The sequence below is a fragment of the Mirounga angustirostris genome, unplaced genomic scaffold, assembly GCF_029215605.1.
Source record: "Mirounga angustirostris isolate CCGP_5_RB_7025 unplaced genomic scaffold, mMirAng1.0.hap1 SCAF_6, whole genome shotgun sequence".
NCBI classification, from domain to species: Eukaryota; Metazoa; Chordata; class Mammalia; order Carnivora; family Phocidae; genus Mirounga; species Mirounga angustirostris.
In genome coordinates, this window is record NW_026991714.1 from 77,817,607 (window position 1) to 77,840,408 (window position 22,802).

General features: G+C 40.0%; 2 protein-coding genes across 6 annotated transcripts in view; one reads left to right on the forward strand and one right to left on the reverse strand.

Annotated features, from left to right (window-relative positions):
• Positions 1–1,212: 1,212 nt before the first annotated feature.
• On the reverse strand, positions 1,213–21,562 carry ZNF25 (zinc finger protein 25). Of its 5 annotated transcripts, XM_064594589.1 has the most exons (7): positions 21,422–21,562; positions 19,278–19,358; positions 16,095–16,210; positions 7,729–7,855; positions 7,361–7,456; positions 4,369–4,432; positions 1,213–3,927 (listed from the first exon to the last, which is right to left on the reverse strand). In XM_064594589.1, the coding sequence occupies exons 3-7, from the start codon at positions 16,107–16,109 to the stop codon at positions 2,877–2,879; spliced, it is 1,353 nt and encodes a 450-aa protein (XP_064450659.1). In that variant the 5' UTR covers positions 16,110–16,210; positions 19,278–19,358; positions 21,422–21,562; the 3' UTR covers positions 1,213–2,876. The 5 variants fall into 5 exon arrangements, with proteins under 5 accessions (XP_064450659.1, XP_064450658.1, XP_045733716.1 ...); XM_064594588.1 differs by lacking the exon at positions 19,278–19,358 and having other exon boundaries at positions 21,422–21,560; XM_045877760.3 differs by lacking the exons at positions 19,278–19,358; positions 21,422–21,562 and adding an exon at positions 18,420–19,222.
• Positions 21,451–22,802, forward strand: part of LOC123846388 (zinc finger protein 84-like) — a 29,457-nt gene continuing 28,105 nt past the window's right edge. The window contains exon 1 of the mRNA XM_045877761.3: positions 21,451–21,584. The gene's annotated coding sequence lies outside the window, so the exon portion shown is untranslated. The remainder of the gene's footprint in view (positions 21,585–22,802) is intronic.

Sequence of the window (22,802 nt, forward strand, 5' to 3'; positions counted from 1 at the left end):
CTCCCTCCATCCTTCTGGACTTTGAAGGCCAGGAATATTTTATTCTCAGAGTATCTTTAAAGTCTTTTCATTAGTACAGACATTATTCTGTATTATTCAAAATCCAGACTTACTGGATTTTCCTCAAAAAGCAATAATTTTTATTTAACTTTTGATTGAGAAGCCAGGGGAAACTAGGAAACATTTGCTTGCACAGCAGGTTGAAATAAAGAACTACTCTGAAGGCATAGCTATCATCAAGATGGCATGCTCATGTCAGTGTTGGGTAGAGTATTGTAACAATATTTATTGTGTTTGAGTATTTAGAAGTTATATAGGTAGCAAAGCAATTACTAAATATCACAGTAGGTGTTCATTGGTGGTAAACAGCAGACAAATCAAGGCATGTTTAAGAAGTTGAGCATCCCGAAAGTTATCATTTGGAAGGGGCGGGCAAGTGGCAGGATTTAGATCGGAGCAGCATTTCACAATCATGAAGTTTAGGCAATAAAATAATTCTACTGGTACTGTAGTAATACTAGGAATGTAGATTACTAGTAACGTAGCTGGTGGAGTTGGGCATTGTAAGGTTTTTGTTATTAGATTATGCCAGTTAAGTATGACAGAGATGGTCATGGTATAGTGAGAAAATTATAAAATGATATAGGGAACACTGGCCATTGACTTGGAAGAAAATAAGGGAGTATTTTTAAGTAGGGACCAATTGACAATTTGATTTAATTTAGACAATGTTTATTTTATACATGTACTGCTACATTCCATCAGAAAATGTTTTGATTTTATGACAGTTCAACAAATAAAACACATGTATTTGAAAAAATTCTAATGCTTAGGCTTTTAACATATAAATACAATATACAAAATAAATACACTGCAGAAAACCACCCACCCACAAATTGCTGTATGCATCATTGCTGAAACACATAATATATATAAAAGTACATCATATACATTGATTGTGGTGTTTTCAGCTCTAAGTAACAGAAAAACTTAACTTTGTAAAGTGCCAGATAGTAACTGTCGCAGGCTCTGTTGAGCCATACGGTCTCTGCCAGAACTATTCAACTCTGTTCTTGTAGTGCTAAAGGCAGCGTCAGGCAAAACAGAGACAAATGGTTTTTATTAGTGTTCTAATAAAACTTTATTTGTGGACACTGAAATTTGAATATACTTTTCACGTGTTGCAAAATATTCCTTATCTTTTTCCACCCACTTAGAAATGCAAAACCATTCTTGGCTTGTAGGTTACAAACACGGGCTTTGGGTCACATCTGAATATCTGAATCCTTTGTGGGAAAATGCACAACCAAGCCAAACCAAGGCACTACAGCAATAAAGTGAGTGGTGAATGTTGGTAGCCAACTTTTTTCCCAGCATAATTCAAGAAATACAAATTATAATGATAATAGTATCTAACATATGCTTTTCTTGTGTCTCAGACACTATTCTAAGTGCTCTAAAAATATTAACTCATTTCTATGTCAAAGCAATCCTACCATTATCACTTCTCGTTTATAGAAAAGGAAACAGAGGCACAGAGAGGTTAAGTGGCATGCCCCATGCTGGAATTTGAGCCACGGCAGTAAGAGTCCAGGGTCCACATCTCTTAACCACTACCATGTTGCTTCTGCTATGAAGAAAAAGGCAGTGAAGAACATTCTTAAGACACTCATACAAAATTCTAAGGCAGATAGCTCTGCCCCCTGCTAAAATATCAACAGTAAGATAAATACTACTTCTTTACGTAGTGTTATGTTTTAAGTGTTTTCAAAAATAATTTCAGTCTTTTCTTAGGAATAAATGTGTCCCTAATGTAAAACTCAGCTGACCTTTCTGAAGGATTGGTTCAGTAATGTCTGTATTCATTTAAAAATGCAAGGAAATAGAAAAAGATGCATTAAATTTTAAAAGAATATTACATTTAAAATACACATGAGAGTAACAACAGGAATCGACGCTGAGACATAACGTGAAATATCTTCACATACGTGAAAACTCCTGAACCAAGGCTACATATTTCCCTATGTACAATTATGGATGGGATCCACGTGCACATAAACATCCACAACCTGTCTTGTAGCGCGCTGACACACATTAGTTCTACATACTAAAGGATTCTTCACGTGTGTAAGGATATCACCTGGTTTTTTCAATGTGTTTGTGCTTTTTAAAAAGCTTCAAATATCTAGACATTGATAGGTTTCTTAAAAACAAAACCCAAAAAAACAAAGAAAACCCCTCAGAATCCAACTGCTGCAACATGACTTCTGATGTAACTGTTACCCTCACTCAGTACAGATTCTCTTTGAATTTTTGTCAAGGAACTTTCACATATTTGAAATGTCTGCAAAGGTTCTATCCCAGCATCACGGATCTGAGGTTCACTGAAACATCACTTCCCGGTAAAGGCTTCTGTATCTGTTGCAGTCTGTGCAGTTACACCTTCGAGTGCTCCAAGTCCACCTGGTGTCAAAGGTCTCTGAATGCTCGGGAAGGATACTGATAGGAGCTTCTCACTCAGGTAAGCTTTTAGATATCTAGTGATGGCTGCCCTGACAGAAAATTTCCTGACATTCATTTGTTTTTATAGGATTTCTCTCATATGATTTCTATGTTGTGCGATCTAGTATGACTTCTAAACGGTCTCCCTCATGTTTTACAATTTCTAGGTTGTCTGATACTTAATTAAGTCTGACATATGGTAAAAAGCTGTCCCTCATAGATTTAAAGAATTTCTGTATTATTTCCTTTTCTGTCAAGAAAGACTCTGACTGAAATTTTCTGAGATTGATATTCCTAAGTTTTTTGTCTTGTGTGAATTACCCAATTATTCTGAAGGATGAATTCCAAAATAAGTTCCCAGTTCATAGTATTTATCAGCTTTTTCCCTCTGTGTGTGTCTTCTGATGTGCAGTAAGTTTTGATTTCTGAATAAAAGTTTTCCTACACTCCTGACATTCATAGGGTTTCTCCCCTGTGTGTTTTCTCTGATGTATGATAAAATGTGACTTCTGAGAGAAGGATTTCCCACATTCCTTACATTCATAGGGTTTCTCTCCTGTGTGCGTCCTTTGATGTAATCTGAGGACTGAATTCACAGAGAAAGATTTACCACATTCATGACATTCATAGGGCTTCTCCCCTGTGTGTTTTCTCTGATGTTTAGTGAGGTCTGATTTATAGTAAAAGTTTTTTCCACATTTATTACATTCAAAGGGTTTCTCCCCTGTGTGAGTTCGCTGATGTACTGTGAGAGCTGACTTCTGGTAGAAGCATTTCCCACATTCCTTACATTCATAGGGTTTCTCTCCTGTGTGAGTTCTCTGATGAGTTTTGAGGTGTGAATTTCTAGAAAAGAATTTCCCACATTCCTTACATTTATAAGGTTTCTCCCCTGTATGTGTTCTCTGATGTACTGTGAGGTGTGATTTCTGGGAAAAGGATTTCCTACATTCCTTACATTCATACGGTTTCTCCCCTGTGTGTGTTTTCTGATGTACCATGAGGTATGCCTTAACATAGAAGAACTTCCCACATTCACTACACTCAAAGGGTTTCTCTCCTGTGTGTGTTTTCTGATGTTCTACAAGGTGTGGCTTCTGGTAGAAGGATTTCTCACACTGATTACATTCGTAGGGTTTCTCCCCTGCGTGAGTCCTCAAATGTCTACTAAGAGATGACAGGTGATAGAAAGTTTTCTTACATTCTTTACATTCATAGGTTTTCTCTCTGGTGTGGGCTTTCTGTTGTACTGTGCGGTCTCCATTTCTAGAGCCAGATTCTCCACATTCCCTGGGTTTGTCCTTTGAATGAATATGCTGATGTATTACGAGAACAGACTTCTGGCAGAAGGACTTTCCACATTCATTGCATTTATGGATTTTCTCTCTGGCTTGAGTTTGCTGGTGTTTTGTGAGTTCTCCATTCCTAGAAAGAAATTTCCAAATTCAGTAATGTCTAAGGTACACTAGCTTAGCTGAGAACCAACTTCCAGAGATTTTCCCATATTGATTAGATTCACAGTTTCTCCACTTACGTTCTCTGACACACACTGTGGTTTGACATTTGGTAGAAGGAACCTTCCCTGTGTATGCAGAGTCTCTCAAATGCCTGAGATCTACAAAGCCTCCCTTACTGTGTAACTCAGAAGAGTTAAAAGACGAAACTTCAGAGTTTGAATCTCCTGGTCCTGAATAAGATCTCCATTACGGAAGAGTGCGTTCCCATTTGGGTTATATGCTTTGGAATTCACTCCAGTGTTAGTTTTCTCACATTTAGTATGAACTAGTGTTTTCCCACTTCCAATACTCCCGTCAATACTTTCTTACTACAAGGCTTCTAATCTTAAAATCGAAATCTTGGACTTGCCTTGAATTTTCAGCTCGGCTTTCCTGGTATTTCGCTCCTAGGTCATGAATTTTCCAGAGGTCTTCTACAAAGGAATCCAAAATTTAATACCGTATAAATCTTATTGTATTATTAGGGTTGTAGGGTTGATTCTTAGGCTTCAGGCAATCTCCCCAAATAAAGGAACTGCAAATTTCCTTTGCAAATGAAAATTTCATCTCTCCCATTGGTTTAGAAAAAACATAAACATTAAAAACTGCAGTAGCAGACCAGGGAAGAAACGTGGTTATAAATCCAAGTACTTCTGACACTTTACAAATATGGCCTTAAAAACTTGGAGGAAAAAGTTAAGGGGAGGAAAAAAAAAAAAAAAGAACAGGGAGCAGAGAACAAAAGATATTCAGAGTGCTGCTGAACAAGACTTAGGGACTCAAGGGGCGCCTGGGTGGCTCAGTTGGTTAAGCGACTGCCTTCGGCTCAGGTCATGATCCTGGAGTCCCGGGATCGAGTCCCACGTCGGGCTCCCTGCTTGGCAGGGAGTCTGCTTCCCCCTCTGACCCTCTCATGCTCTATCTCATTCTCTGTCTCGAATAAATAAATAAAATCTTTAAAAAAAAAAAAAAAGACTTAGGGACTCAAAATGCTGTAAGCCCATGACAGACAAGAAACAGTAAAGTAGAGTGACAAGAAAAATTAGAAGACACCTGTGTTCACTGAAAATATCAGGGGAAAGATGAAATTGGATGAAAAGCTAACAGGTCTTTGTCAGCTCAAATCTAACTTGCTGTGTTATTTTAGCAGACTGTAAACTTCTGCTTGATTTCCTCTACACCCGCACACGACAATCTGGGTGCCAACACTAAAGTGACTTTCTGAAAACATCTGTTTCCCCGTGTGTGGGGGAATAGTTCTACACTTGGAGCTCTCACTGTCCACCTAGCTGGCTTAATTTTCACGGGGACAGAAGACCCAGGAACACATAGATCCTAAAGGAAAGATAATTAAAAAGAGAGTGCAAGCCCTACTGGGTATTTACCCCAAAGATACAAAAGTAGGGATCCGAAGGGGTACGTGCACCCCGATGTTTATAGCAGCAATGTCCACAATAGCCAAACTGTGGAAAGAGCCAAGATGTCCATCGACAGAAGAATGGATAAAGAAGATGTGGTATATATATACAATGGAATATTATGCAGCCATCAAAAGGAATGAGATCTTGCCATTTGCAACGACGTGGATGGAACTGGAGGGTATTATGTTGAGCGAAATAAGTCAAACAGAGAAAGACATGTATCATATGATCTCACTGATATGAGGAATTCTTAATCGCAGGAAACAAACTGAGGGTTGCTGGAGTGGGGGGTGGGGTGGGAGGGATGTGGTGACTGGGTGATAGACACTGGGGAGGGTATGTGCTCTGGTAAGCGCTGTGAATTGTGCAAGACTGTTGAATCTCAGATCTGTACCTCTGAAACAAATAATGCAATATATGTTAAGAAAAAAAAAAAAAGAAGAAGGTAGCAGGAGGGGAAGAATGAAGCGGGGGAAATCGGAGGAGTAGACGAACCATGAGAGACGATGGACTCTGAAAAACAAACAGGGTTCTAGAGGGGAGGTGGGTGGGAGGATGGGTTAGCCTGGTGGTGGGTATTGAGGAGGGCACATTCTGCATGGAGCACTGGGTGTTATGCACAAACAATGAATCATGGAACACTTCATCTAAAACTAATGATGTAATGTATGGGGATTAACATAAGAATAAAAAAAAAAAAGAACTGAGAAAAATTAAAAAAAAAAAAAAAAGTGCAAGCCATCATAAAACAGGATGAATTCCCATTTGCAGTAGCAAAGATTCTCAAGCCTGATCGCCAAATGCTGCATCTCCAAAGCAGTGTTCGCCACAATTCAGTCCCAGGCTTATTCTGCTTTTGTAGTTTAGTTCCCACCTATCTGCTTCAAGTTATTGCATGATCTATAAAGAGTAATTACTCAACATCATTCTGGAACCTTTACTGACCTTCATATTTATTCATCTTCAAATGCTTGACAGAAAGTGAAAGATTATGAGCAGAGGCTTGGGTTGGAATTTCATGGCACTTGTGGGGAAGACGTTAAGACGTTACCTGATGGGGACCTGGGCAAGGCTAACTGGGACACAGAGGAAACAAGATCGTGTGTGTCTCTGGTCTTGGGAAAGGAGGAGGCCTTGCAGGAGTTACTGTGGAGGGCACAGAGGAGAAGACAGTGCCTGCCTCTTTTTAATTCACATTCAACCTTTCAACAGTATCTAGTGAACAACTACTAAACACCAGGCATTGTTCCTGGTCCCGGCAACACGTAAGTACACAAGTCAGGAATATGAGAAAAGCATTTAAGGAAGCAGAGTGAGATCATCTTAGTAGTTTTTTTGGCTTGTTTTTAGTTTTTTAAATCTTAGTGTTACAACACTCCAAATAAGGTGAAGTAGATTTTAGAAGGGATAATTAGTACTTTGTGTGAAAGACAAACCTCATCTAAAAGGAAGTATCAACTCTGAAATAATGTAATTGATGAAAAACATAAAGATTTGTAATCTGATTTCAGAGTTTAAAGAGAGAAAAGGAAGTTAATAAAACCAGTGCTGAAAAATAACTGAGGCATCTCATTGTTAGTAAAAGAAGGGAAATGGCATTTGGAGAAAAATTTATCATCCCATTTAAGATTACAGTGTTCTAGAATTTCAGTAACTGGGAATTCTAGAAAAAAGACAAAAATTTAAGGCAAGGTTAGGCAGCAATTAGATTTTGTATATAGGAGAGAAAAGTAAATCTATTTTAAAAAGTCTGGCAAAGGAGGAATTATGTGGAAAAATGAAAACCGGAAGTGTGATTTATGTTGCTTGCATATGCAGATCAAGTGTCCTTGGTCTTTTCCAAAAGTATAGGGCATTTTAAAAAGAGATTCCTAAAATATTTCAGAAGGCCAAAGGCACCAACCACCTCACTAGCAACAGGGGCCACAGGTCCTCACTCACCCGGATAATTCCGATGTGGAAATTCTACTTCCAGTATCCACGGTTCTTTTCCTTGTTTCAGCTTGAAGACTGCATTCGGCTTTTTCACACGGTAACCTATTAATAGAAAAGTATGTAATACAGATTACTTGGAATTTAGGGACTTTGAAGGATGAGGAAGTGCAGTTTTAGGAGAACAATGAAGGTCCTACTTAGGCTTGGCAGATTTAGATTCTTTCAATGGGGAGGGAGGGGACACAAGTATTTTCTGGTACCCAAAATGGATTCATTACCTTTTACCCCTGGAACAAAGCTAATACTATGCAGTCCGGCAACTGGGAAAGGAAATGCAAACTCCTGGTAGTTACATATGGGGAAGTTTTTCTCACCCACTGAGATTAGGAGGCCATAGTTCTCTTGCATCACTTCCCTGTATAGGGTCCTCTGAGCAGCGCTCAGTAACTGCCACTCTTCCCGGCTGAATTCCACAATAACATCCTTGAATGTTACTGGTCCCTGTAACAACAGATTTCAGTTCAAACTGAAGTAATCAGTAGAGCACCACAAAAAGACACGTGTAAACTAGCTGTTAACCTGCCAACTATAAAGTTTACTCTAGAAAGTTAAGATACTTTGCTCCTCTCTACATAGATGAAATGTTCAATATGTATTTACTGAGATACCACCCATGCCTAGAACGCTGCTGGAGGCACGATGAATGAAAGCAACTATTCCTGTTGTCAAGGAGCTTACACTCTGACAAGGAGGCAAAGATGTAAATACTTGAATGCAACATGCATAGCAGGTGCTCTGATAGAAACATGTACCAGATATACGGTGGTCACAAATGGGGATAGATATTTGCGTTGTATATTCTCAAATCAGATTTTACTAGGTAGTCAAGCTACCATAAACTGGGAAGAAAGAAAATAGAGTCGGCAAAGGCCTTGATGCATGAAAAATGGCAAGTTTAGGAATGTTACAAATAAGACGGCATGATATGAGAACAGGAAAGATTAATTAGAAGGTGATACAGTCCAGTCAGGTGACAGAACATGGAATAATTCTGAGTGTGTCTCTGGGCCATTAAAATATATTTTGCATACCCACTTAATTGGTGCCTGTTTATAAATATGTTTATAAGTCTTTATTAAAAATTGATATTTTGTTTTTCTATTTATAAGAAAGAAATATGAATAGATACTCTGCTTTTTCCCACTATTTTTACACTTTGTGGGCTGTCCTACACATCTTTGGGATGTTCACCCATTCACTTACAGAGAACAGGGAGCCACTGAAAAGACAGATATGAAGTGCTAGAGTTACAGGAGCAGCCTGGTCGTTTAGAAGAAAACACTGAAGTAGAAGAGGCAAATACCACACCCGAAATATGGAGTGTTAGAAAATTAAGAGGCATATGTGAAATAGCAGCAGTGGGGGGAAGAAACATACCTTCATGGGAAATAAATAATTATTGAGAGAAGGGAAGGATAACTCCTGCAGTATCTACAGAGTTTGAGAATAGCTAGAACCGTAATGCTAATTCTCTCATTTTTATTGGTAGGACTGTGTAAGGCTATGAAATTTCCTCCAATCATCGCTTTGCTTATATTCCACAGAATCTGACATGTAATTTCTGAAAACTTGAAGAACTTCTTCGCTGAATATAAATTCTGACTTCTACTTTTTTTCTTGAAAACACTGTTCCGCTATTCTTGTTTTATATATATGTTGCTAATAAGAATTCTGTCAATTTTATTTTCTTTCCTTGGCAAGGGATGTAGACTTTTTTCCTTGCAACCTAGAGGACTCTTTTTTCTCTACTTTTAAGTAAGTCTAGTAGTTTTATGAGACTCTCTCTTGGGGTTTGCCAGACTCTGGGTCACTTCTCTCTGGCACACAGAGCCTTTTCAGTATGTAATTCTGTTTTCCTTTTCTTTATGGAAAGTTTCCTTGGATTAAATACTAGCTCTCTTCCACTATTTAGGTTTTGTTATTCAGGGATTCTACTTTATTTTCTATTTGTTATTCTCTCTTCCTCTTCCTTGTCCATTCTTATTGGCATCCCTACCCTCTCCCCCACTCCACAGTCACTTCCAATTCCTCTGCCACATGTCAGTTATCCACTTGCATTTCTCTTCTCCCAGAGCTGCACTGTCATTTAATCTTCTAACCTGACAGGATTTTCTGTTCTACTATTTCTTCCCTGAGTTAATTTGCTTATATTTTATATCTACTTGTTTTTCAGTTTCTGAGTCTTTAATCTCTGGGTTTTAAAGTTATTTCCTATCTGAAACTCCTTAATATCGGAAATCTGTAGTCTGCTTTGCGTTTGTTTGGGGGAGGAGTACTGACATCAATGGACAAAGTGTTAATTCACACATTCTACTTTTTTAGTACTGTCTGCATGGTGAGTAACATTTTTTGTTCATGATCAAATGAAGATAAAACATTTTTTGGTGAGGAGGGATGGAAGTGTTACCCTAGTCCTCAGTTCCTCAGAAAAGTCTGTTGCCGGAGTATATTCACATTCTTGAAGGAAACAGCAGTACGGGGATGGCATCTTCAGATTCTGTGAAAATGTACTCTTTTCTTTAGGACACCTGATTTCAGCTGCTTGTTTTCTGATTGCCTTCACTACCAAGGACACAAGGGATTCCACTTCTTTTCCTCTGTGTTGCTGACTGCTTGAAGCTGCCGTCTGCGTTCCTGCACACTCGAAGTCCCTTCCTTTTTACTCCCAGTGCCAGTCCTTGGATCCCACAGTCTCAGACCTCTCCTGCATCTCCCCAGTCAGGGTGAGCGTCTCTGTGCCCACTTGATCTTACGTTGCTCTACAACTATGACCTCGCCATCTTTCCTCTTCCATCGGTGCCCTCCTGACTTCCTGCTCTGGGGTGAGCTCCAAACTGCTTTTGCTCATAATCGTCATCTCCCAACTTATACAAAAACAGAAGTTTCCTGTCTCCTAGCTATACAGTAGGAGTAGGTTGGGGCGTGTGGAGACATTTGTATTTTGCCAACTAACATTATTCTGTGGCAACCAGGAAATCCATACAAGAAAACTGGAAAACAAGAAAAAATCCACTGGGCAGGAGGAGACAGAGTTGAATTTTGTTCACACTGTGAAGTGACTGTGGAACATATAGCTGGAACTGTCTATTCTGATGGATATACATGTAAGTAAATTTCCACAAATAATATTGTCATATTTCAAAAACAGGGTTCCAGAAGGGTCAAAAAAGAAGTCTGAAAGCAACAACATTCAAGATAATGGTAGGAGAAACTAGGCCAAGACCGAAGTCTGACAGAACTCTAAATATACGGGCAGGTCAGGAGGAGAGTGCTTAGGAGGCCAAAGAAAGACAGATTCACAGCTAATGGGCAGTTCTAGTTCAAAATCCAAATATAAAAGTCCAAGGTAGTGTAACTTGGTAAGTGCACTCCAAAAGAAGATATATGGGTAGCAAATAAGCACATTAAAACATTTTCAATATATTAGTCATAGGATAAATGCAAATTAAAACCATAATGAGATACCACTACACACCTACCAGCAGGATTTGAAAAAAAACTGACAATACCAAATGCTGACAAGAATGCGAAACAAGTAGAACTCTGTACATTGTGGCAGGAACACAAAATAGTACAGCTACTCTGGTAAACAGTTTGGCAGTTTCTTATAAAGGTAATCACAATACTAAATCTGATGCAGGCAAGCACATGCCCAGGTATTTACCCAAGATAAATGAAAGTCTGTGTACACACAAAAATCTAAATGCAATTGTTTGTAACACCTCCTTTTATAATTGCCACAAAACAGAAACCCAAATGCTTTTCAGCTGGTGAATGGGTTAATAAATTGGGTACATACATACAGCTCAATACTATTTAGCAGTAAAAAAGAATGAACTGTGGGTACAATCAACATGACTAAATCTCAAATGCTTTATGCTAAATGAAAGTTGGTAGTCTCAGAAAACTATATACTATTTGACTTAATTTACATGATATTCAGGAAAAGGCAAAATTATAGGGATAAAGAATAAATTGGTGATTGCCAGGAATTGGTGGGGGGAACCAAAAGAATTTTGAGGCAATGAAACTGTTCTAATTCCTCACTCTGGTGATGATTGTATGCCTTTATGCATGTGTCAAAACTCACTGAAATGTATATCCAAAAAGAGTGAATTTTGCTGTTAAGTTAAAGAATAAAGAAGATAAAACAGCACAAAACAAAAATGACTTCACACCCATTAGGATGACTACTCTCAACAACAACAACATAAAAACCCAGGAAAATATCAAGTATTGGCAAGGATATAGAGAAACTGGAACCCTTGTGCATTGCTGGTGGAAATGTAAAATGGTGCAACTCCTACAGAGAATATAGTACCTCGATTCTTCAAAAACTTAAAGTATTACCATATGATTCAGTAATTCCACTCCTAGTTATATATCCAAAAAGAACTCAAAGCAGGGACTGAAACATATTTGTATACCAATGTTCATAGCAGCATTATTCAGAATAGCCACAAGGTGCAAAAAACCCAAGTGTCCATCAAGAGATGAATGCATAAAGGAGAGGTTGGGAAGATGGTGGAGTAGGAGGACCTAGCTCACCTCCTCCCACGGATAAAACTAGATAACACTCACATCAGCATAAATAACCCAAGAAAACAACCCAAGACTGGCTGAACAAACTCCACAACTAAAAGTAGAGAAGAGGCTGCATCGAAGAAGGTAGGTGTGAGTATTAAGTTAACTAGATGCAAAAGGAAAGATGGAACACAGTAAAAAGTATAAAGTCTTGATTTTTAATAAAACATGTCAAATAAAAAGATGAATGCATAAACAAAATGTGGTATATAGAAACAGTGGAATATCATTTAGCCTTTAACAGGAAGGAGGAAATCCTGTCACATGCTACACAGATGAATATTAAGGACATTATACTGAGTGAAATATGCCAGTTAAAAGTGGCAAATGCTGTGTGATTCTACTTATATGAGAGACCTGGAATAGTCAGGTTATAGATAGAAAGTAGACTGGTGGTTCCCAGGGGAAGAGGGAATAAGGAGTTATTGTTTAACGGTTAGAATTTTAGTTGTGCAAGATGAAAAAAGTTCTGGAGCTGGATGGTCGTGATGATTGTACCATGATGTGAATGTACTTAAAGCCACTGAACTGTACAGTGAGAAATGGTTAAAATGGTAAGTTTTATGTATATTTTGCCCCAATTAAAAAATAAAAGTAAAAACCAAACCCCAGAAAACACTAAGAATGGCGGTATGAAAACATCAAATATTACCATATGCACCAAAATTGTGGGGGGATCAAGATCCTAGAAAAAAAGAAATTGAGTCCTATACCTTGAATTTGAATTTTGGGGGCATTTTCAAATTTCAGGGCAGAGCAGAAAGTAGCTTAGAGCTAGTATCCTGACCATAAGGATAAAAAGCTAGTTCTGAGTAGAATGTAGAAAGGCAAAAGAGAAGTGGATCTCACCCTAACAATAAGAACAAGCCTCTAACATAGAAACTTACAAGTTTTCCAAAACCTATCAGAGAACTGAGAATCCAAAGATGAACAAAGGAAAAATTCACAACAGATGAATGCTCCAGAAAAGAAAACCACAATGACTTTCACTTTTAGGGGCAAGTGGGGAGAGGGAACCAATCCAACTCAACAAAATTTTAATGTTTGCTTATGGATTTCTGCGATGTCTTAGAACTCCAGTCACAAAGCACGTGAACATCAATCTGCCATTTGATACTAGCTGGTGACTGGATGTTTCACATCCAAAAGGTCCCTAATTGGAAGCTAGTATCTACAGGACTTTTTTTTTTTTTTTTTTTTACTTCCCATCAAATGTCTCAGAGTGATCACTTTATTATAAGTTGGGGAAACAATTTCTGGAACCAAACAGGAAGCTCCATAACCAATATGAATGGTCTGAAGTACAGACAGCCACCAGTTTTCCCCACTCTACCGAGTACATGGCAACAGCCCTCCATAGGCTGGGAGCAGAGCACCAGGCCAGGAAGAGACGTCTCCCAAAGGAAGTACAATGAATCTCATTAGGATAAAGAAAAATCCACACATAGAACACAGTAGAGTTAAGGTATCTTAAAAGTAGCTAGCCTGGAATGCAAATTTACTTTAGAGGTCTGACAAATTAAAAGGTGAATTTTCAGTAGTATCAGAAGACAATGAATGCTTTTCAATGTGGTTTTTTTTTTTTTTTTTTTTTAAGATTTTATATATTTATTTGACAGAGAGACAGCGAGAGAGGGAATACAAGCAGGGGGAGTGGGAGAGAGAGAAGCAGGCTCTCCGCCAAGCAGGGATGCAGGGCTTGGTCCCAGGACCCTGGGATCATGAACTGAGCCGAAGGCAGACGCTTAACGACTGAGCCACCCAGGTGCCCCTTCAATGTTTTAAACTGTAAGAACTGTCAGCCAAGGATTCTATACACAGTAAAAAAACTGTTTATATTTCAGATAAACCAAACTCAGAATTTTCCACCAGCAGACCCTCACTAAAACAAGTAAGCGAGCAGAATAAAAAACATAAAGGATGTTTTCAAACAGAAGAAATTTATGCCAATACAACCTGAAAGATTCAAGAAGAAATAAAAAAAAGATCACATCATTTGGCCAAAATGGCAATGAACAAACAAAAAATTACAGTATCTGCACAGAATAAACTTTTCCAAGAGTTGGTAGTGATGACTGCATTCAGAATTACTTCAAAAAACTAAAAGGCTCACTAGTCAGTTGTGCTGGCCAAACTGGCCAGTCAGAGATTAATTACAGAGCATAAAGTGGGGAACATGTGGCACCCCTGAATGAATTCTGGATAAGGAGAATATCATGTAAAAGATACATGTTCAAGACTAAAGCAGAACTGTTGAATAGGTTAATTTTTTTGGAGCTTCCTCCTATATTATTTCTCCCTCTTTCCATAGCCTCTTTCTCCCTACCATCACGCCCAAAGACTATGATTTTTAGTTCACATAATGTCCACACTGAAAGTTTATGATACGGTAGTGAACGATTTCAAAAGCTGGGCTATAAGAATTTCAAAGACTATGTCAAGTGCTTATAAAAGGGCTGGGAAATTAAGTGCCAAATACACTCTTTTGTTTTAAACATTAAATTTTAAAATCAAAGAAATGGTTACCACAAAAGTCAGGATTCATTTTTCTCTGGGTAATGAATGGTGAGGAGGGGCACATGGGGCTTCAAAGATAGTAGTAATTTTCATTTCTTAAGCCAGATAGGGGATACACCCGTGTTTCATCAATACTCCCTAAATTTTACATATACATTAAATACATTCCTTTGATTGCATAAGTATGATTTTTAAATAAAACTTAAATTCAATGTTTTCTTCAGCTTACAAGGTCCTACATATTCCAGCCCCTTCTACCTCCTTGATCTTCCCTCTTAGCTCATTCTCCCCTATGTCCGCTCTGTAGCTTCAATGTCTTGAATACTGTTTCTGGAACATGCCTCAGGGTGTTTGTATTTGCTGTTCTTCATATCTAGAATGCTCTTCCCCCAGAATCCTACTTGGTTCCCTCTCTCATTTAACCAGGACTTTCCTCAAATATTAGCTTTTTAGAGTGGCATTCCCTAACCACCTTATTCTGTTCCTCACTGCTCTGTGTCACGCTGTCCTAAACTGCCTCTGAGCACATATATCAGAAATATTACTCAAGGGGCACCTGGGTGGTTCAGTCGCTTAAGCATCTGCCTTCCACTCAGGTCATGATCCCAGGGTCCTGGGATCAAGCCCCATGTCAGGCTCCCTGCTCAGCGGGGAGTCTGCTTCTCTCCCTCTGCCACTGCCCCTGCTTGTGCACGGATGCGTGCTCTCTCTCTCAAATGAATAAATAATCTTTAAAAAAAAAAATTACTCAAATGCAGACACATAAAAAATGTATCACATTTGTTAGTATCTTCACCAATCTCCTCAGAAAAGCCTTTAACTATTAGAACGTGTCAGCTTCACAGTGGAGGATACAAGTTTTCCAAAAATCTCTGTTTTATTTGAAAGCTCAACTTTTAACACTGGCAACAAATACTGAGAGTTCTTTTTCTTGAAGTGACAGGCTCACTGCCGCCAAATTTGAGAAAATGTTTGGTAAATACCCGTCCAAAGAACCAGTTTGTCTGCCAGTTGCTCTTTCAAGTAAAAATAGTATTCCATGAAAAGGTGGCTAGGTGAGCTCACTAATCAATCGCACAAGTGCCTTTTCTCTAGACAACCAACCATCATTCCTCAGTACGTAGCAAAAGTACTGTAAGTCAACTTCCCATTTCCTCAGAGTCAATATTACAAAGATACGTATTCAAGGGTCAAGATTTAATAAATTAATTTTTACTGTTTCATCAAAAATACCCTTAAATAAAGGTGGCAGTTTTTTATTGAGTCCACTGCAGAGAAGCAGTCATTGGTATCACTGTCGATTCATGCCAAACAGGCAGCAACCTAGTCACCACTGCTCTTACACCATCAGTGTGCAAGGCAGTTTGCATCTTGGTATTACGTTCCGACCTCACAGGCCCCTTATAAAGGTCTTGGGGATCCCAGGAATCTGCAGACTACGCTTTGGAACTGCTGTGCTATTCAGACAGCATTTTCCCTTAAGGTGATTTTTATATATTTCCATTTTTCATGTTTAATGTATGGGCTTTCATAAAACTCACTGAAAATAGACACACAAAAGGCTAAGGAAATGACTCACCTGATACTTGTTCATTTTCTGCTGCTCTTGGGAAAGGACGGAAACTATGAAGCCAGAACAGGGAAAGTTGGAAGACAAAAGTCTTAAAAGACCTTATCTTGCAGCTCTGGAATCACCTGTGAGAAATTTCCATATATTTTAGTAAAACATAAACACCTAGGAAAATATCCCTTTGAGCCATGAAGAGGAATAGGAGGACGATGATAAAGGAGTTACCCACCTGTCCATTGGTGATTCTGATATAATCATGATGTATCTGGGAAAATTTTGAGTGAATCTAAACATTTCTTTCCTACTGGCCATTTAGTCCATTTAGTAAATGGACGAAAGAATTGAAAACCTTAAACACCCAAAAATAGGTTAGGCAAGGTGTATAATATATATCCAAGGTGTTTAATATATATCCAAAGTATGGCCCCCGATGCTGGCATTACAAATGATGTTGAAAAGAAATACTGATATGGAAGTGTTTAAGTCACATAACAATTTTTCCTATTAATATTATAAACCCCACAAAGTTAGAAAGTCTTCAAAGCCCTCAAAAATTAACATGTTTCCTCTCCCTAAATTGCAGTTTCTCCAGAATCACTTCTCCAAGAAACTTGTTTTGACTTAAACATGGTATAGTGGACGATGTGGAGACTTTTATTCTTTGCTAGTCTCTCCTATTAACAAACTTAATGACTTAGTTTCAGTGCTATTATTTAACATGAGAAGGAATTAGATCATTTTGAACAACCTTTCCTGTACCATTTTGATTCTGTAAGTCTTCACTCATTGCCACAAATCCAGACAGTACCCTGGAATTCACTGTCCCCTTCAACCTTGGGCTGGGCCTTAGGGTAAAAGTTAATTAGGCCTTGAAGAATTTTGACATAAATTAATTTTTACTGTTTCATCAAAGATACCCTTAAGTAAAGGTGGCAGTTTTTTATTGAGTCCACTGCAGAGAAGCAGTCATTGGTATCACTGTCTCGATTCATGCCAAACAGGCAGCAACCTAGTCACCACTGCTCTTAAACCATCAGTGTGCAAGGCAGTTTGCATCTTAGTATTAAGATATTAATTTAAGGTTTAGATCTGTGTGGCTGTCAGAACTATTTTCTGACAGCCACACAGATCTAAACCTTAAAATAACAATTTGACACCATAAATCCCAAAACGCTTTATGTAGGTAGCAAAAGGTAACTAAATGCCCCTTCCAGCTGGCATGATGCTTACAAAACTTAAGTCCAGACACACCTGCCAAACAGAGACATAACATTTTAACATGGAGCCCCGACGTTCCAGTTTTCGTCTGTTAACAAAGTCTGTCCCATTTCCCCTCTTCAGAAACTAGCCTCTGGCCTGGAGAGGGTTCCCAGCTTCTCCAATAAGACTTAAAATTCAGGGCTCAACTTAGCGGTTTCAGTTTACATGTTAGCGGCCCTCTGAGAATAGAAACAGGCTGGAAAATGCAAGAAGGGCCTTAATTAACCTTTCGACATAAGAGTTCTGAGAAAGCCTCAAGAATTTTTGGAAATAGAACTCTACGTGGTAAGGTTAGGTCTACCACACCACAGTTTTGCTCAGGGACAATTACGGTACTAAATACAACCGAAGACTGGATTTTATCGTGGGAAATAGCATGAACCAGAGTAAAACAATGAGAATTTACCCACCTTCCTCCGGTAGTGCTGAGTACACCCATTTATCGCTAAACCTCTAGTATTCGTATTAGAATGGAGCTGGTTAATACCGATTCAAAGGATGGTTATGATGATTATGATTAAATGAGCCAATAACGAAAACAGCATACCTTGTAACAATAAAAGCAGCTCACCTTTATTGAGTCCTCCTCATATTTTATATATACAGCCCTATTTAATATAGCAAACAACCCCAGTGGTTACTGGAATTATTTTACAGATGAGTGTCCGGGTCGTACCGAGGTTGTCCTGCTCGGTTCCTGGCGGGAGCGGGACGCCGCAGGTCCCCCGGTCTTGACAGCGCCGCGGCGCCAACAGCCACGCCAGCGCGGACGTGGCGGGCCTGGGGTCCACGTCACAAAAGCCGTCCCCCCACGTCCCTCCCCGCTCCACCCGCGCTCCAGGCCAACTCGGGCCGCCCGGCTCCGCAGGTCGAGAGCCAGGAAGGTGGACGACGGGCAATCCCCCGCAAAGCCCCCTGCCTGACCCCCTTCCCAGTCCTCCTCGGAGGCCAGCTGGGAGCTCAGAGGGGGGCGGCGGCGGCTTCCAGGTTCTCCGACTCGGTGCAGCCGCGGAGACCCGGCTTCCCCCGCGCCGCCCTCCCGGCCTCGCACCCGCAGACAGGCCTCCGACACACCTGCAGGGCTCGGCCACCGCTCCCGGCCAGCGCAGGTTCCAGGCCCCGCCCTCTGTCGCACCGCGCAGACCTGGAAAGTCCAGAGTGCTCTCCCGCCCTGGGGCGTGAGACAAGATGGCGACTATCAAAAGGAGGTGGGATTGCGCATGCGCAAAAGGCCCTCGCGCCTCACTCTGGAACTACACTTTCCAGGAGCCTCCGCAGCATCTTCATTTTGGACAACGTATGATATTCGACCTCTTCAGCCGCCTGAGTACTGATGGGATTTTCTGGAGGCTATCACTCAGAGAGAGCTAATTTGAACTGGCAGCGCGCAATCTGGGGGCTTGAAAACAAAACTACCACTTGATAAAGAAAGTACTTGTTCCCCGGCCGCTCCCCTTGCTTGTGTGCGCTCTCTCTCTCTGACAAATAAATAATCTTTAAAAAAAAAAGTACTTGTAACTAAGAACAATAGTACATTCAACAAATAATATCCTGTAACATCTGAATTAAAGCTTTCAGAATTATGCAAATGATACCTGAAACTTGTAATAAAGAGAAAATATGTATAGGCTAAAACAGAAGACTAGTGCCATACATACCACTGCCCAAAAGAAAAAAAAAAGTTTAATGTGAGTGCAGAGTCAGATTTTTACTCATTTTATGTTAATGGTATAAAATATTTTAATTCATTTCACTAGGGAATATATATTACATATGTAGTAATTTCCTGGTCAGTAACGTCATGACATTAATTTACTCTTTCCCGTGCCAACAAAAGAAATGAGTTTCCATTCAAAGAAATGACAAAAATATTAATTTTTTTGGTAAGATTAATTTTAAAACATAAAATCCATATAGAGAAAATATACGTACATACGCACGTAGCTGGCGTTCAGGGGTGCAGGAACACCTGCCTGTGGGAGTCCCAAATAGAGCAAGTCCAGCCACTCACCGCTGACAAAAATGCAAAGACAGAGAGAGGAGCCATGGTGAAACAGGAAAGGAATTTATTTCAGTGAGGCCAATACAAGGAAGACGGTGGACTAGCATCTCAAAGACTGTCTCCAAAGTGCTAAAAAATATTTTCAGGTTTATATAAGAAAAATGTGGGGCAAAAGACAGTGGGTACTACAGGTCCGCAGTGAAGGTCCAATGGAATCATTGTCTCCGAGTCAAACATGGGTGGGGGCCTGAGGGCTCAGGTTAGTCCTTATTCCTTAAGGGGGTAGTGTCTGTTAGGGGTGGGATTCTTTACTCTCTTCGTCTTCCACCTGAGCCAAGAGACAAGCTGGAAAGAAGAAACCCACCAGAAAGTTTGAGATCAAAATGGAGGCAGCTGAAGTCCTCTTTCATATACACATACCAATTTTCTAGATGGGCGGTTGGAGAAATAATTAAAAATAAAGGGTCTTCTTAGAATTCTGCCCGAACAAGTGATTTCAGATTTTGGCCTGGGGAACCATGGATGTAGTTACTATTTATTGATGAAGGATAGTTCACACATAGATATACAAGTATTTTTAGATAATAAATGTATCATTTTTATTTACTGTTATGTTTGTGTAGTACCTGCCTTATTCTCAAGAGAGTTTGTGGTGGTCACTCCCACAACTGATGGACACACACAAATATACAAGTCATACAGAAATAACCTCTTTCACAAAAATGCATACACACAGACTCACTGACACAATAAATACATTTACATAACCTGACTGGAAATAATGTCTATTTGAGCGCTTACCTTGTGACAGACACTGTCATATCTTCATGAATACATACGTTTTATAGACAGCTCTGTTTTGTTACTGGCATATTTTTTTAAATTTCAGAATATATTTTGAATAGCCCTTGTATGATTTAATATATTTCTATCACATTTAAAGGCTGCTGCTTGGGGCGACTGGGTGGCTCAGTCGTCTGCCTTCCGCTCAGGTCATGATCCCAGGGTCCTGGGATCGAGCCCCGCATCGGGCTTCCTGCTCCGCGGGAAGCCTGCTTCTCCCTCTCCCACTGCCCCCGCTGTGTTCCTCTCTCTCTGTCAAATAAATAAATAAAATCTTAAAAATAAATAAATAAATAAAGACTGCTGCTTGTTATTGTACTTTGTGGATGAGCATATTTTACCCATAAATTCTTGAATATTCTTACTGACTCAACTAAACTGTGAAGGGAATTCTTTATATAAATCTTTGAATTATAGCATATAACCCAATAAGCGGAATTACTTGAGTGAAGTACTTGCTTATTTAAAATCTTTTAAGTATGCATATATTTTCTGGTTTAGTTAAAAAAAAATATTGCTTACTTAATTTTGAAAAATTCCTTTTCTTCAATTTTGAGACAAACTCTGCTTGGTAGAGAGATGTTATTTTCTTAAAGTATTACTGTATTCCATTTTTTAACATTTTAATTAAATTCCCTATTCACAAGAACTGATAACTGACAAATATCTTCCTTTTTATTAGTTTTGTGTCTAAAAGATACACCCAGTTCTTTTTACTTTTTCCTTCTTTCATTGAAGTTTCTATTTTCAATCTGAGAATCATAAAGAAAAATGATCACCCATTTACCATTTTCTATACTGGACAAATTTCACATTTTGCCATATTTATCTTGTGTTTGCGAAAACATTTTAAAATAAATTAGATATATTTCACTCTTTAATACTTCAGTATGTATTTCCAAAACTAAGTACATTTTTTAATAGCGCATCTATAATCAAACTCCCATGATGTCCGCAAAAGTCTTTCAAAGAGTTGGTTTTTTTGTTTTTGTTTTTTGCCAAACCAGGATGTCTAAAGGACCATAAATTACATTTAGTAGTTCTTACACGTAGGGCCTAACCTCCGGGGGTGGAGTAGGGGGCGGCCTCTGAAAACGCCAGAGAGAGCTACAGACCTTCCACAGCAACCACCTCCTTACTCTTTGAATAAGATAGGTTTATTTACATAGTTATTTAAACAAGTGGGCGCGAAGGATTATGGTAGACGTAGTCTTGAGACTAGTTTGCTTACCCAGCAGAACTTGCGCCCCGGCCGCGGACAGTGCTGCGCACGCGCAGCTTCGCCATCTTTCTGGTCCCCCTCCTGCGCCAGCAGGTTTAGTGAAGGCCGAAATCCCGTTTCCAGATTTCCTAGTAACTCAAGGTCCTGGTTGCCCACCTTCCCAAGAGCAGAGGTTAGAGCGTGGGGCGGGAGGGAAACGGCGGTGACCCTCGGTGGGGAGGAGGCCCGGGACCCCGCAGCGGGAACCCCCACGGCGGGTGGGGGCTTCTGGGTGCGGACCAGCGGCTTGAGTTCCAGTGGGTCCCCAGCTCTGAGCGAGTGGTCCTGGCCGTGCGCCCCAGGACGGGCCGCGTGCGCATGCGTGAGGGTGCGCTCTGGCTGCGTGGGGTGCCCCGTGACTTGGAGGCTGACTTGGCTTTCAGCTGGGTAACAAGTGCACTGTTCGTGGTCTCCTTTGTCTTTGTCCTCAGTGCCTCTAGTTTCTAGGGGATAGTAAAATTTGAGATGCTGGGTGAGGGTTCCAATATGAATTTGTCCTTTTATCTTTTTTTTTAAGATTTTATTTATTAGAGGGGCACCTGGGTGGCTCAGTTGGTTAAGCATCTGCCTTTGGCTCAGGTCATGATCCCAGAGTCAGGGGATCGAGCCCCGCATTGGGCTCCCTGCTCCGTGTGGAGTCTCCTCCTCCCTCTGCTTGCTGCTCCCCTTGTTTGTACTCTCTCTCTCTCTGTGTCAAATAAATAAATAAAATCTTTTTTAAAAAATAAGATTTTATTTATTAGAGAGAGGAGGAGCCGGGAGAGGGGCAGAGGGAGAAGCGGACTCCGCACAGAGTGGGGAGCCTGACTAGGGGCTGGATCCCAGGTCCCTGAGATCATCACCTGAGCTGAAGTCAGACGCTTAACCAGCTGAGCCACCCAGGCGCCCCTGTCCTCTAATCTTATATCCTAATTTCCAAGGAACCTCTGGACTCCTGTGAGATTATAAAGAGCTGCAACTTCAGAAACAGAAATCTCATCCTGAAGAGAACCCTAGGGACTTTTGATCCCTCTCCAGAGTTTTAGAATGGCGATAGTCCCAGAAAGGGATAGATCCTAGAACTGCAGAGCATAGCATGGCAATTCTTTATTTTCCTGTTGAGGTGCCACTGTAACCGAACTAACTTGAGTTAGCTCCTTGACGAGTCACAGACACAAACTATACCAGATCCAGTTGTCATGCAAAGGAAAATTTGCAGCAGATAAGAAAATCATGAGGGATAACTTAGAAAGCCGTGACTCTCTGAGATGGTGGATGGGTTCCTTTTATTTAGGGAGGGGTGAATATTTAGAAAGGGGATCTTGGTCATTGTATGTAGTGAAGGCATAAGGTTGTTTCTTAAGGAAACATG

Excerpts from the sequence above, each read along its gene's own strand:
- ZNF25 (XM_064594589.1), bottom strand. Across the intron at positions 7,457-7,728 it reads TGGCCTCCTAATCTCAGTGG|GTTACCGTGTGAAAAAGCCG; the intron begins GTGAGAAAAACT and ends TTCTATTAATAG. Across the intron at positions 4,433-7,360 it reads TCCACATCGGAATTATCCGG|AAGACCTCTGGAAAATTCAT; the intron begins GTGAGTGAGGAC and ends ATTCCTTTGTAG.